At 37.6% G+C, this 15,891-nt stretch overlaps 1 protein-coding gene across 2 annotated transcripts in view; it reads left to right on the forward strand.

Moving 5' to 3' along the window:
• Positions 1–15,891, forward strand: part of PREX2 (phosphatidylinositol-3,4,5-trisphosphate dependent Rac exchange factor 2) — a 171,273-nt gene that overhangs the window by 44,244 nt on the left and 111,138 nt on the right. For both annotated transcript variants that reach the window (XM_032127109.1, XM_032127117.1), the window contains exons 3-8: positions 659–730; positions 805–927; positions 2,756–2,860; positions 5,590–5,691; positions 7,419–7,580; positions 15,280–15,413. In XM_032127109.1, the coding sequence (XP_031983000.1) occupies positions 659–730; positions 805–927; positions 2,756–2,860; positions 5,590–5,691; positions 7,419–7,580; positions 15,280–15,413 (698 nt within the window). The remainder of the gene's footprint in view (positions 1–658; positions 731–804; positions 928–2,755; positions 2,861–5,589; positions 5,692–7,418; positions 7,581–15,279; positions 15,414–15,891) is intronic.

Raw genomic sequence — 15,891 nt, forward strand, 5'->3', positions numbered from 1 at the left:
TTATTACTTAATTCTTTTTGTCTCCAGTCCTTGAATGTAAGCTAAAAGAAAACTTACTGTTTTGGTATTTCATTGGTGGTATTACTAACTTCTCATTTGATCCCTGGAGTTTAGGTTCTTGGGGAGGGAAGAAGGAAGAGTTTTCATTAAGCAAAACCAGGTGCAGCTGACTGTTCTCTAAGCCAATTTACTTTAAAATAAATTTGATTAATAATACATCTGAAATCTGACTTTTGGTTGCTACGGTAGAAGTTACATAACATGATAGTATCTCCTGATTAGTGTAATTTGGAAATTAGCAGCTTATTTTGGCTTGTCTTATACTCAATTTGTAAAGTAATGGAGTGAGATTTTGAAAATTAATACATTTCCCTCTTGCTTGATTGTAATATGAGTGCAGGGTGGAAGTGGTACTTCAAGAGAATGTTCTGTTTCTCAGCTTCATTAATATTTTACTCTTTTTACCACTATGTAGATAGGTTTTTCTATCATGTTAGAACAACACGACTACTAAATGCTTTATAAATGCTTGTTTTGGGTTCTGAATAATATTCTGATGTGGCTCTATATCCAGTTTGGGAAACAAATTAAAGCATAACGTGGCAGAAGTTGTTCAAGTCTTCCTGAAATGTTTTCTTATTTGTCTTGTTTCATGCAGGCTTTTCTTCACCGAATGATCCAATGTGCTGCAGCCAAAGTGGATAAAAATGTCACAGAAGAGACAGTTAAGGTTAGTCTCCTGATTACATTTTTCTTCTGTTTTGTATCTGATGTTTCACTTATGTATGTTTTATTCTTTTGCAGATGTTGTTTTCAAATATTGAAGATATTCTTGCAGTTCACAAAAACTTCCTGTCCCTTGTGGAGGATTGTTTACAGCCAGAACCTAATGCACAGCATGAAGTTGGAACCTGCTTTCTGAATTATGTATGCTATCTTTTATTTCAGCCTTTTTCTCATGTCTTTCTTTTATTTTTCTCCTTTATTAATTACTGTCATGATGATAAGTGTACCTAGTCATGAAGACTAAATATGACTTGATTGCATAATGAAGAGTACTTTGAAGTTCATCTCTTGGTTACCATCATGTCAAAAAAACCCCCAAAAAGTAGATGGGAGGAGAGTGAAGAAAGAACATATTAAATGACAAACTTTTGTTGTTTCATCATTTCTATATTCACCAAATTAGCTCAGGCTGGCAAACTGAGCCCTGCAACTTGGGTGAAGCTGTGCCTATGCATTAGATGGAGGTACAAGGTTGCACGCAACAACAAAAGTAGTACTATCCTTTTATTCCCCCTTAGAGCTATGGAAAAATGTGAATATTTAATAAAGAGTTGCATATACTGGATAAAATACCTCCATGGTTCTGGATTGTGAAGCTATTTTATGTCCTGTAGTAATTGGTTTCTAGGAGTATTATTTTTTCCTGTTGGAGCAAAACAAGGGTGTTACTGTTACAGAGATTTACAAAATGAGAATAAATTAGTTTACTTTCAGTTGTAGACCTAACAAAAAGTCTAGGTTTCACTGTTATCTGTGGTTAGAGTCCCATTTATTTGTTTGTTAAATCTTTGACTATTCATTGTGGGAGGAAAAATCTATTAAGGGTTAGTGGAAACAATTCACAGAAGTTGAGTAACATCAGTTTTTAACTCTGCAGAAAAATGGATCATATTTGAAAATAACTGTTTGCAGACAAATTGGTTAATAATGTCAGCAAATTAGCCACTCATTTTGCATTTTTTTCATGTATGTTTTTATCCTGTGTGTTTATGGTAGCTCTGTGGTAGAAATATTTCAGCTAAACCTTATGAATTTCAACAAAGACAAATATGAGGTCTTGCACCTGGGAGAACATAATCCAGGAGTGCATCACAGGCTGGGATCTACCTAGCTGGGGATCAGCTCTGTGGGAAGGGACCTCAGTGTCCTGGTGGACCACCAGCTCAATATGAGTGAACAGTGGGCTGCTGTGACAAAAAAAAATAAAGCCAAGAGGATGATGGGTTGCATCAGCAAGGGCATCACCAGCAGAGATAAAGAAATCATTATCATTGTCTGCTCAGTGCTTGTTAGGCCACCGCTGGAATTCTGTGTTCAGTTGCGGTCCCTGCTATACAAAAGAGATGTGGACAGTCTGGACAGGGTTAAGAGAAGAGCCTGTGGCCGCCTGAGAGAACTGGGTTTGTTCAGACTTGAGAAAAAAAGGCTTACTGGAGACTTTATCACTATGTTCAGTATTTAAAGGGTGTCTACAAAGATGGAGACTCCCATTTTACAGAGTCACATGGATGATATGAGGGGTAATGGGCACAAGTTTCTCCTGGGGAAATTCCAGTTGGACACAAGAGAAAAAAATTTCACAGTGAGAACAATCAGCCATTGGAATAATCTCCCCAGGGAAGTGGTGGATTTGTCAACATTGGGCTCACTCAAGATGAGACTGGACAGGGTTCTGGGTCATCTTGTCTAGACTGTGCTTTTGCCAAGAAAGGTTGGACCAGATGATCCTTGGGGATCCCCTTCAACCTTCTATTCTATGAATCTATGTTTGAAATTCCCAAGTGGTGCTTCCAGACTGTTCATAATTTGAGGCTAGACCTCAAATAATAAATATATGAAGAAGAGCTGACTTTCTAGAATGAAGGTTGTATTAGCTATTCAGCTTCGCAAAGTGTTAATTCCATGTTTTATTAATTAAAAGAAAATCAAAATGACAAGTGGAAAACAGTGTCTCTTTTTGTTTCTGCAGAAAGAGAAATTCCGTATCTATGATGAATACTGTAGTAACCACGAGAAGGCACAGAAGGTTCTTCTCGACCTGAACAAAATAAGAACAGTGCGGACGTTTCTTTTGGTAAATAAACTTTGAACTGGTGTTCTAACTTTGTATTTTTTGATGGGCTAGTGAATTGTTAGCACTGTCACCTCCACCATGTAACAAGTACAGGCACACCTGCAAGTGGTTAGCAGACAGTTTTAGCTGGGGGTGGTTTTTCCAGAGGAAGGGGGTGTGTAAATGGTATTTTCATGGCTGCACCTGGATCTATGGATAATACAGCATTAGGCAGTGTGCCTTGAACATGCTGGCTGGGAGACAAGGGTGTGAATCTCTAGAAAGGACAAAGAACAGGATTAAGTAGATGAGGAGGGATAGGGAAAGGAATTACAGAAAGCAGCTGAAGGACTCAGCAGAACCTCTGAAAGTAAGGCTCACGTTCTGGTACTGTAGCCAGAGCTGTTGCAGACAAAAATCTTTTGTTAAGGATCATAGAGTAGCCATCTTAAACTTAGATACTGACTTAATCTAAGGTTGAAAGGAGTAGCCCCACAAGTAGTCTTTCACTTTATAAGACAAGTAAGCAGGGGTTTGAAAATGTTAAGTATGATGGTCCTTATGGTTTTTCAACAGCAAAACCAATTTCCGTGTTAATGTTGAGCTTGCTAATAGTTGACATTAGTTGTTAAAAGAAGGATTCAGTATGGAATGATTTTTGTGTTTCCTCCATGGTGTCCTGTGGTAAAAAGGTCAGCTTTGAAATGTGTAGCCTACTATATTGGAACTTAAATACCTGAGGAGGTGTCCATGGATATGCTATCAAATTTTGGAGTGATCAGATTTGATCATTATGTTTTGGGACTGGAGAGCAAATTACCCTATCAGCAAAGCATCACAGATGTGTTTGAGAGAAAAAGATTCTGCCAACGCTGACAGTATAAAAAGGTTTTTTAAAATTTCATTATTATTTTTACCATGCAGTAGGGTTTCACTACTGCTGGACAGAGTTCTTGGGGAAGTTGTCCTGTTGCGGCTCCCAGATGTTTTGAAAGATACCAGATCTGACTCTCCAGCTGCACTTACAGCCAAGTTAATGAGCAGTGTGGGAATATTGTTATTGTGGGAGATACTGGGTAACATGAGGCACCATCTGCCTTTTTGCTAAGAATCTCGTATTCAGAAATGTATATTCATAGTTAAAAACTGCTTCAAAGTTGTCCTATTTTTCCTCGGTGGTTGACACAGTATCCTTCACCTTGTCCCAGACTGAGGAGCTTCATACACGTGGTCCTTGTATTGGGAGCAGCATGGCCAGACTCAAAAAAGGAAGGGTGAATGCTGACTACAGAAACAAAAAGCAAAATACTCTGGAGAAAGATTGCAAAGAGCTTGTTTTGTGAGAAAGGAAGCCAAGCATGTGGTTGTGGCAGTTCATGATGTGTCAGTGTTACATACTCATGGGCACATGCAGAAGGCTTTCACATCTGGTTTGGGTTCCTCATAGATAGATTTGTAGGATTAAGTGGCAGCAGTCTAATGTAGAGAGCAAGACATCTGACTGTATGATTTGAAAGCACAGTCAAAGCCTTCTGGGCATACCAAAGGGTCCAGGTCATTAGAATTGTGGTTATCTATCAATAACTGGGAGCCGAAACCAGACTTTTGAGCCTTTGAGTATAGAGACAGTTGTTATAATAACTATAACTGCATTGCCATTATCTTACTTGGTCTTTATCAGTAAAGCTTTTGTGTTGACAGGTTAAGTGAGATCCTTTAGGATAAAGTATCCTTTAGGATAAGACAGAAGTTGGTTAACCATGAGTACAGGGTGGATGTGGAGATCCCCATAGCAGCACTGGTTATATGTGTGTTGGGTGGCCACCCAGTTGTATAGCCTCTGTTCCATCAAGAGTCCACATCCAGATCTGTGGCCTGTGTCGACATCCCATCTGGCTGCCTTAAACAACTTTTGTTTAGTGTCCTCAGTTTAGACAACTTGTTCTTTGAAGCTGAGATTATCTCATACCATTGCATCACAATTCCCTCTGATGTCTCCATAAAATAATTCTCATCATTACTTTAGGTCTTTATGTACTAACACTTAATTCCAGCAATTCCAAATATTTGCTGTGATGTCCTTTGCATGTTTTCTTATCCCCAAAAGCCCATATTCTTTTCTCTCTCTCAGCTGCTTTTATTGGGTACTTCTACCCAATATTGAATTTACTCTCTACTTCTGTAATCAGATGTCTTGTTGAAGCTATTTAATAGCCTTTTGCCCATGACTTAAGGATATTTTATTCATTGCACATCAAATTTAAATATAGAAGCATGAAAAAAGAACAGGTTTTTTTTGAGGTGTGTATTAGGATGGCCATGCTCAAAGATTCAAACCATCTTTGATACTACTTAATACTAAAAACACATTTTAGAAACAACAGCTATAGTGGTCACCCTGAAATATTTTTATTTTTGTTTGTTGACGTCTGAAAGCATATTCTGAGAATTTTATTTACTGTCTTTTAGTTTCAAACTTTAGGAAAAAGTCCTTTTCTTCATCAGACTGGATGAAGAAGGTGCTTAGGCGAGAGGCCTGCATGATGACTTCCTTGTCATGTGCATGATTTCCTTGCCTGTGTATGTGTTCTTTTGACAGTCTTGCAAACCTCCCTCCTTTTATGTATATATGTATTTGCATAGTCTATGTATACTTTATCCAAACATTGCTGTATACCTATGCCCTTGTCTTTATTTCTGATAATTTTCTTGGGATTTTTCAATAATTTGTGAACCTGTTCCCACTCCAGAATTGCATGCTCCTTGGAGGACGCAAGAACACAGATGTACCCTTGGAGGGATATCTAGTAACGCCAATACAGAGAATATGCAAGTATCCCCTTCTTTTGAAGGTACTTACAAGATTTTTATTGAGGGCTTACTACTTCCTATGTAAGACTGGTTGCTAAGCATGTGTCCGAACTCCAAAAAAAATCTTTCTACACAGTGAATTATCTCTTTATTAAGGTATTGCGCCCAGACTTGCTCTCATTAAAGCTGGTGGCAAGTCTTCTGACATCAGTTTTAAAAGAACTGAGGATCTTGGCTGGATTGAGATGATTAGCTCTGTTCTGCTTCTAGTTGTAATGTTGCCTGTCCATTGTTGGACAGAAGTGAGCCATTTGGGAGAGTTTAATGAGCCTAATTTCAGCTGGGTTTGACCATGTCTTTGCTTAAAATGCTTGGGATAGCAGAGTTTGTTGGTGACATACTTTGATGGTGTTAATTTATCATCAACAAACTGAAAATGAAAAATATTAATGATTTTTTTTCATAAGAAAAGCTGTAGAGTAACAGTAAAGTGCTGTAAATGTTTTTATGTACATTTATATGCTTATTCTTATCATATTGTGACACCTTAAATCAATGAAAAATGTTAAATGTGGTGATAAACGTTAGATATTTAAACCTCTGAATTTGTAATTTACCATGTTAGGAAATAAAATACAAGAAAGTAAATATTTTAAGCAAATTTTTGCTTAACAAATTAAGGTCTAGTATTGCTTATAGTTCTAAATTGTGAGAGGAAAGCCAGAGCAGACTCTGCTCTAAAAGCTACCTGAAGCACAATTATTGGACAGTAATTTTCACAATGCATGTGTGAGCTTTGATCTGCAAGATTTCTAGTTGTGAGGCATATGACATAAAAAATCTAAAAAGAAATACATTAGAATAAAAGTTTTTAAAGCAAATTAAAAATATAATCATTACAATGAGGTATGAGTCATCCCAGATAGCTGTGGCTTTACAGTTCCCTTGGTCTATTTTGAAATTATTTTTCTATTCTATTTTTTGAAAGACATACAGCTAAAACAGGGAAAAATGACTAATGAATTACTCTAGAGTAATGAAAGGAGTACATTAAGTAAATTTAAACACAGGGTGTGGTGGCAGCAGGGTTAGGGCTTTGCAGGGTATTCACTGAGGGCTGTTCTCAGGCAGCCCAGCTGTAAATGGGTAGTTGGTAGTTTGAGATGGGAAATCTCAAACAAATGCTGGTGACTCCACTTTCGTTTATCAGCACGGCTGCCAGCACCATCTGAAATCAGTGAGTCACCTGAGCTATTGTTCAGTGCTTTGCTGCATTGCATGGGTTCAAACAATAGTGTGGAACTAAAGGAACCTGTGATTTCTGCCCTGAGTTGTGGAAAGGCAGGTGTTAATTTTGACATGGGTGAACTGGTGTATTTTTAAGCAGAATTGTTATTCTTGCTCTTGAACAGTTGCATCCTGCAGAATATAAAAAACAAACAAACAAACCAACCCAAACCCCAAAGCTTAACATGAAGAAACATTGTTGGGGGAGAAAGTGGCTGAAGTGCAAACTTCTTCCTAAGTCATGATGGTTATTTATTGCTAGAAATTAATTACTCTTGAGTTTTAGTGTTCTACTAGGACACAATGCTAGAGGGGTTACTACTTTTCTACTTAGTAAAACACTGGCTACTTTCTTTTTGTATGCTGGTTTTGTTTAAGTCTCCTATAATGAACCTTTAGAGATCAAAGACTAGTTTGTTTTTTCCTTTTATTTTCTTTTCTTTTTTTTCCATTTATTTTTTCCTTTTCTATGTCTAAATAGGAATTACTGAAGCGGACTCCAAGGAAGCACAGTGACTATGCAGCCCTAATGGAAGCTCTCCAGGCCATGAAAGCTGTCTGTTCCAACATAAATGAGGCCAAGAGACAAATGGAAAAATTAGAGTTTTTGGAAGAATGGCAGTCTCATGTTGAAGGATGGGAGGTACTGTCATAGGATTTGTTGCTTTCTATGTTGAGGAGGGGGTAATAGTTTTCAATAAGTATGTTTTTGAGATCCTGAGGTTCTATCAAGTCCTCGGTTTTGTGAAATCACAGCTTTTGAGATCTACTCTGTAAATTATGTTGTCCATGACTGAGCGGTGCTGTATAAAATAGCAGACTTCAAGGAAGAAGGATTTTTATTTAGTGTTTGTATTAACATATATCTGTGCACACATACACATCTAAAAATCCTAATTTAAATGCTGATTTGATTTTACTGCCGTCTTATGCTGGCCTAGCAGCACTTTGTCTGGAAAAAATTTGTTTGTTGTTTATTATTGGTTTAGCATTGAGTCTGTAAGTTTTTGTCAGCTTGTAGGTAGTCTCTTAATATTGGGTGACCTGAACTAATGTAAACATATGCAATGGAATCTGTGTGAGAGTTGTGGGGCTTTTTAATAGTTTGCAAATGGAAGAGCTTTAATGCTCCAAGTTTTATGAAGTAACCATAGATCTAGTTCTGAGTTAGAGTTTTAAGTAGTAACCAGAGGAGCCACCCTTTTCTCAAGAAAACAACAAGATCAAGTAGTTGTAGCAGCAAAATCTTCCTTTTGAATTACCTTGAGCACTATAATTAGTTCATATGGAAATATAGGTGTAGATAAGAGTGTATCTTTAAATTGCCTTAAGTGTTTTGTGTTGACATGTCTGAGCTGTGTGCACTGGGGTGGAAGTTTCAATGAAAGACATAAAAAGCAAACAGTGTAAACATATTCAAAACTGACTTCAAAAAAACCCAACACAGTTTTTTTTAAGAGGCAGATTTCAACATGGAAGTTGTTCTTTGCTTTTTTGAATACTTTGCTCAAATATGCTGCTACTCTTCCTGAGAAATCTGCATAAGAACTAGAGGAAGAGGTTTCATCTCTTTAAGCTTTGTGGAAGGCTTGCAGACTGGGAGATGTAGCAGGAAAAATGTATTTGCTGTATGTTAGTCTGGTAGCTGAAAGATCATGTCTCAGACTATATAGTGGGAAATTTCCTTTGTATGGTGCTGAGGAAGGAAAGGGTTGGGGACACTGATGGGACACTGAAGCAGAGAAAGCCTTGAGACAGACCTGTCTGAACTTTAACTGACAGAGTTCCCCACGATGTCTGACAAATAACAATTAGAATGTTGACTAGAACAGACAACTTTTAAGTAAATATTTGTAGTAATAGATAAAAAAGCAGAAGTAAGAAATAGTTTCTGCATGGCTCTGTTCCCTCCCTTCACCTCCTGATTCTGCTGTACCTGCTGTTTCTTGAACTTGCTGTGCCTAAGGATATGCTCTGGTTCTGCAGTAGTGGATTTAGCTTTCCCCTGCCCTCCAGTATGATTCAGCAGAACAAGCCATTATTTGAAAGGAGCATAGATCTGAACAAAGACCCCCCTAAATACTACCCATGACACCACATAATTATTTCCTGTATGCTCCATGTGAAATCTCCTGATCAGTGGACTTTTGCAGACCTTTGGTTTGTTGTTAATTGAGTGGTGTGGGAAGATTTGGTTCATTCTAAATGTGGATTAAGTGGCTAGTTTTACTTTAATCAAAATTCTTCCTTTCTTCAGTGCATTGTGTGATTTGAAATGTTTCACTTCAGGTATTCTTTCCTTGTTTAGCAGCATTTTCAAGAACTGCTTTTCCATTTCTGGCAAATCATCTCATGCTGGAGCTCAGTGCATTGTAATCTTTTAGTACAGGATGGTCACTATGAAATTCTACTGAAATTCACTGTGCTCATGAGAAGGAATTTTAGCCAGTAGAAAAGTGATATAATTGCTGGTCCACATTCAGACAAAACTTTGCCCTTATTTTTAACTCTCAGTCTGAAATAAAATAAAAAAATTCGAAACAAATTCCATTGTATTGTTTGTAGGATTTTTAAAAAGAAAGGACTAATACAAAGTAAACTTCTAAATGTTGGAATTGAGAGGAGGTCTAGTTGACATCACTTAACAGCTGTTTCTTTAGACTAGGTGAAAATGTCTTTCTTCTTGTAATTAGCTTGAAGTTGCTGTCATCAGCAGTAACTTGGAAAGGATAGTGTATCTGAACATTTAAATGCATTGGAAATGCTTGTGTGATAACCTCATGATAGAAGCAATAGCAAGTTAAATGCTTATGTTGCTAAATACATGGCAAGGAAATTTGCTAAATAACCCTTATTGCCTATCACCATTTTACTCCTTCTATTATTTTAAACTTTTCAATTAAATTTTCTGCTGCGCTACAGTGATTAAAATTCTTCTACTTGCTTCCAATGTCTGAGGCATAGATATTTGTCAAATCCATCTTAATGAACACACTCAAGTATAAAGTTACAGTATTATTAACTCAATGCATTATTAGTCATATAAGTTGGTTAAGAACTTACTGTTCTCAAACCTACCTCTGAACAGGGAATCCACTTTCCTGCATTGTTTCTTCTGAATTCTTGGGAAAACATCTGGTAGGAAATATGGTTGCTTTTGGAAATGTGTTAATGAGAAGAGGTAAAAATAAAGAAGGAATGATAACAGTATGGACATAAGCCTTTGAAACAGACTTATTCTCTCTGTGCTCAGAATGTATTCTCTACACTGTAACTAAGTAGTTTCCTGCCAACCTTGGTGGGTTGTTTTTTTGGCTTTTTTTTCACCTCCCCTCTTCCTAGATTTCATTTCAGGATTTCACCTGTGCTTGAACTCTGAAAGAGTGCCATTGTCTTAGAATAGGATGTTCCCAGTAGAGTTACGTGGTGTTTATTGTATTTTAGCTGATCGGGTTTGATATCATATGGCAACCACAGGGTTCACAATCTGGCAAAATTGCCTTGATCTTCATATAAGCATCTTTTTCAGACATAGTATAAGGTTAGTCCTTGAAATGGTAAGAATTCCATAGCATGTGTTAGAGCTAACAGTATTTTGAATGATTCCCAACAACAACTACAAAAAAAAAAAAAAAAAAAGTTCCTGAATGCAATGTTTGAGAGTGGATTTAATTAAATAAACATCTGGTTTTCTGCATTGCTGAAAATAAAGAGGCAAACTTGTTGGAGATTTCCTTCCAGAAGGAAATGCTTAGCACATTGCTTGGCCCCAACTGGAAGGAAAGGGAAAAAAATAAAGACTATTTTTAGAATTTGATCAAAGCATGACTTGAATTCCTGTACTTAAGTGTCATAAAATGAAGCTTGTGTTTATTATGATAAAAATACAGATTCATGGAAAAAATGGAACATCTGTTTCAAGAAAGATGATTTTCAATATAATTACTTTCTCGCTTAATTTCCTCAGTGGTTAAATTTATTGGCCTGAGTTCAGAACTTGTGTAGGTGGCTGTCTCAGCTGGAGAATGGCTCAGCAGCTGAAGGAGTCTTTCAGTAAAATTTGTGTGGATGTTTCAGCGAGAGAAGAAAAAGTAAAATTGTTGCATTTGTTGTAAGCTGCAAGCTGAACAACCCAATCTGAGTCATAGGCCAATTTAGTGACAGTAGCATGGGGTATTCTGTGCTTTTCCATTCCAACATATCACCAAGTAATATTTTACTGGAGATTTCTGTTTTAAACTCTGGAATTTCTAGCATTTTCACGTTTTATTTGTTTCCTATGTCCATGTGCAAGTACAGAAGAGTAAGTTAGTATTAGTCTGTAATTTCTGACTTACCACTATTAACATGCTTGCCACTGACTCAGTATAGTCAAACCTCTCTATTTGATGGAAATTTGCCCAGAATATACTGATAAGTACCTTTTTTTGTAAGAAAAAATACCAACCAATGCTGCTTTTCATGTCAAGGTAATAAAAATAATTTTTTAATATCAAAGAGGGATATTTAATGAAATGAGGATGAAGGAGGTTTTGTTTTAAATTTCTTGTGTATAGTCTCTCTCCTTGCAGTGCTTTTATTTTTCGATATGGTCATGGTAGCCCACATTTCAGACCACTCGCCTCAACTGTTTCTGTAGTTGGAATGATAGGTGTCTGACAGGCAGCCAAAGGTTATCAGAAGCCAGTTATACCTAAATAGCCTGCAGGCTCCAAGATTTTATGGGCTTTTAATTTCCACACCAGCGATCTTCAAAAGGCTCAGAGCCTTTGGTCCTGGTGTTACCCACAGGAGAGGATTGCTGTACAGTCTTTAGCGACCCAGTAGGATACAGGGAGGCAAAACTAGTCTAGATTCACAGTATAAGCCTGCTTTGCAGGTCATTTTTTCCCCAACTGAATTATTTATATAATTTCTTGGAAGATGATTAAAATAGGTTTGTTTCTACAATACAGGGCATTTTCAAATTGACAGATTACAAAAACACTGGTTTCACTGAAAATAGCCCATGATTTCTACTTGCAGGTACTTTAAATGTATAGAAGCATGAATAGCATAGTAGTAGTGATTTTACATTTAGGTTGAGCAACTTTGTTAAAGTGGGGATGTTGCAACACACGTGTCAGACAACGAGGCCAGTGGAAAAGAAATATATATGGACTGATTCTTGGTAGATGTTTCAGAGATGTTTATTTCTCCAGCCGCGTGGCCGGGGCTCTGCCGAGGAACTGAGGCAATCACGGGACCCGAGGGTCCTTGCCCGCGCAGGGAACACAAACCAACCAATGGGAACGAGGCTGAGCAGGGGCAGGGAAACCCCGTGTGTCCCCTCAGGGCCCCTCTCCCAGGGCTACATGGCAGGGGGAGGGACCCCAACACAACGCTATCATCTTCTCTTACAAGCACTGAGTATAAGTGTCTGTGAAATCTTTGAAATAGCAAATTGCATTTCAGGTTCAAGTTGCTCATATTGGAAATTCCTGTGGTAGTTTCAGTGCAAACACTTAATGAAAACGTGTTTGTGTCAGAAAGTTTTGATAATACTTGTCCCAACAATATTGTAGGTAGTGTAGTTCAGTTTTAGCTGTGCAGCAGAAAGCCTCACCTGCTTCTGGGACAAGGATGACCCCTCGTATGCTACTGCAGCCTTGAGCCTTCCCCCATGAGAGGGACAGCTTGGAGCTGGATAAGTGAATTGTCCTGCTGGGCTGGATATCAACTGTAGCTTGGTGTTCCTGCTGAGAACCCATGGGAGGGTTTAAGGTGTAGCTTCATCTTTCATGAGAGCTTAATATGGTTGTCCCCTTGGTGGATATGGCAGTGCTTGTGTGTGCTCTCTGCTTCATCCTTCTTCAGGCATGTTTTTCATATCGAAGGAGTGTGGTGGAGAGCAGTGCTTACCCCAGATGTAGAAACAGCAGTGCTTTCCCCTAGTATGCCCTTCTTTTTTTTCTCCATTTCAGCTCCGTGCCCATCCAAAGTCTAGGAACAGGCAAACCCTAAGTATTACACAGGCAAGGGAGTGATGAGATTTTTCTGCACTAGCAGTGTTATGTAGGACAGCAAGATGTGACTTCTGATCCTGTTTTCTTATTCCCTTGGACTTCAGCCAATAAAACAGCACTAACAAAATTCACTGACCTGCGGTCTCACCAGCATGGGTTGTGATCTTGTCAGAAGGTATCTGATAAGTGACATTAACACTGTTCACTCTTTGGATGAAATGTCTCCAAGGGAAAAAAGTATCTCTAGAACGTTGTTTTCATCACCTAGCAGTTTATACTAGAAAGTGAAGAAAATTAGGAGGATAACATTAGGAAAGTAGTAGTAATGTGATACAGGTGGCCGTGACTGCCACACTGTCACATTGAGCTTGAATCATGAATGAAGCAATTGTAAATAAGTTAGGTAGCCTGATTTATAGGTACTTAAAATATATAGTAAATGTGTTATTTTTTGACATGATGCTGGCACAGTAGCAGATCTTGTTAGGACTGTTGGGAAGGGTTGTATTTTTCTATACTGAAAATGAAATTCTTCAATAAGAAAAGACAAAATTTTTTTATAAAACCCTTTCTATTAAAAAACCTCATCCTTTTGTAGAAACCTGAAACTTCTAGTACAATTTTGAAGCCTTAAGCTGATTTTTTTGGGCATCCTTACAAAAAGATAACATTTCTCTGCAAAGTTGAAGTTTTCTGTAAAAACAAACCAAGACCCTTTAAGATTATCCAACCTTTTAAAATGCTAATTCTTAGTAAGTACTATACCAGCAAATTTGAAACACAGAATAAGATACTGTTTACTCTTTTTAATACACGAAAGCAATGAAATGGAATAGAAAAAAAGTGACCCGCTTTTCTGTAATTGTGGTCAACAAGCATTTGCCTAAATTATATCACCAAGTGTGCTTTTAAGATGTTTAAGTGTGTGATTTTGAAAAAAACTGTAAAATTAGCATGCTGGTGCCGATGCTGTCTTAGGAAGGGAAATATGCTGTAGTGGCTATAGATGACATTCATCTTGGCTTGTTTGATCACTTGATCCTGAGTGGAAGCAGGAGTGGTTAGTTAATGTAGATCCCGAAGTGGCTTTACTTAGAGACCTGAATTGTGTTGCAGTGTGATGGTTGTGCAATCTCACTTATCTCTGTAAACAGACTGCATTCTCCTTAGGACAGTCTGAGCTATTGCTCAATATTCACAGCTGTGACATACAAAGGATGAAAAGTAGGATGAAGAACTGTGAGAGCAGAATGCATGATCGCTTCTTGGCTCTTAATTGAATCCATTTTTCTTTGGACTACTGTGGTTAAATCAAGAACAGGAAGTAACTGCAGCTATCACATGCGTAAACCATTCAGAACATGTGTAGAGGACAGGAGAGTCTTGGCTTCTGCAGGTTTTCCAAGCTGATTTGATTTCTTCAAGCAGGAAACTCTTCAAACCCATGGTGTATGCTTGATGCAGGCAGCACAATATAAAATAAAATTATCAATAGGATTGTGTGTCTGGATGCATATAGCACAGGGACAGCAGCTCTGTCCTACAGGAGCATGATTTTTCAGACTAGCAAAATACACCTCAGAATTCAAGGTAGGCTTTCTTGGGTGGTAAACTGCTCATTACAAGACATAGAACTGCCATGAATTTTTCGTATAAATATTTTTCTTTGTTAAAGTTACTTCTCTTTCATCAACTTTTATGAAAATGCCTGCTGCCTTTGCACATGAATGATCTATCTTGAAGCAAAAACGAGGCATGGGAAGTTTCATCCCAAACATCTAAACCTTACCAAAATTCTGATGCCTTTGGAGTAGGTTAGGAGGAAGTATACTAGACAGTCCTAGCTGCACATGCCACTGTTAGCTTTGCCCAAATTTTGTATCTTGCTCCTTTTTTGATTTTTAATTTTGTGTTTAGCTTAATCTAGTGTAGAAGTATATACCCTTAATGATGTTCAAGTCCCAGGTTGCTTCAGCTTCCAATCTCATCATGGCATAGATTACGTCTTGTGAAACCCGATTTTCACACATGTCTGAATAAAGTTGCTGAGGATAAGACTTACTGGATAAAGTTGGCATGATTTTCAGGAGAGGTCTCTGCATGAAAGTAATATAATCTGGAAACTTTCGTGATTAAACCGTATCTATTCACAAAGCTGGTATTAAGCATCATTACAGATTATTACATAATTACAATGCAATAAATTACCATGATTTGTATTTATAGTCTTTCCAGAGAATCGTTATACTTGTGAGTTTCTATAAGAAACTTTTCCTTACTGGATGCAAAGTGCTTCAGTTCTCACTAAAAGAATAATCTCTTTCCACTCAATTTTAGGGGTCCAACATCACAGACACATGCACAGAAATGCTGCGAAGTGGACTACTACTCAAAATTTCAGCAGGAAATATCCAAGAGAGAATATTTTTTCTTTTTGATAATCTTCTGGTCTACTGCAAAAAAAAGCACAGGTAAATGATTACTTTCAAAAATAATGTTTTTTTCTCACAGTAGAGCTAATCATGAGTATGCTGTTCCGTAAGAACCACAGTATAAAAGTTAGCATTTTTAGAGGAAACTTACCAACCAAAGAGCAGTGTATTTAATTCAAGCAATTGGGAAAAATTATATGGATACAGAATCCTAGTGGTGAAGTGTGGGGAGAAACAGTCAGCTTTCCATAGCAGGTTATATGTGATGGCCTCACTCTCTTCTAGGAAGTGTAAACAGTCTGAATTTTTAGTTCAAACAAATTGGTATTTTAGCTTGCGCAGTAAAATAAGTCTCTACAGATTCAAGAGCTTCATGCCTTCTATTTGTAATCAGAGAAAACAGTCAGAAAGCTGCTTCTTGCTGCATTCCAAAGAGCAATTCCTTAGTTCAGCAACAAGATTCTGTAGATAATGTTCTGAGAAGTAAGGGTTCTCCTATGTACAGATATCCCTCTTG

Source organism: Corvus moneduloides, chromosome 1 (genome assembly GCF_009650955.1).
Source record: "Corvus moneduloides isolate bCorMon1 chromosome 1, bCorMon1.pri, whole genome shotgun sequence".
In the NCBI taxonomy this organism is placed as follows: Eukaryota; Metazoa; Chordata; class Aves; order Passeriformes; family Corvidae; genus Corvus; species Corvus moneduloides.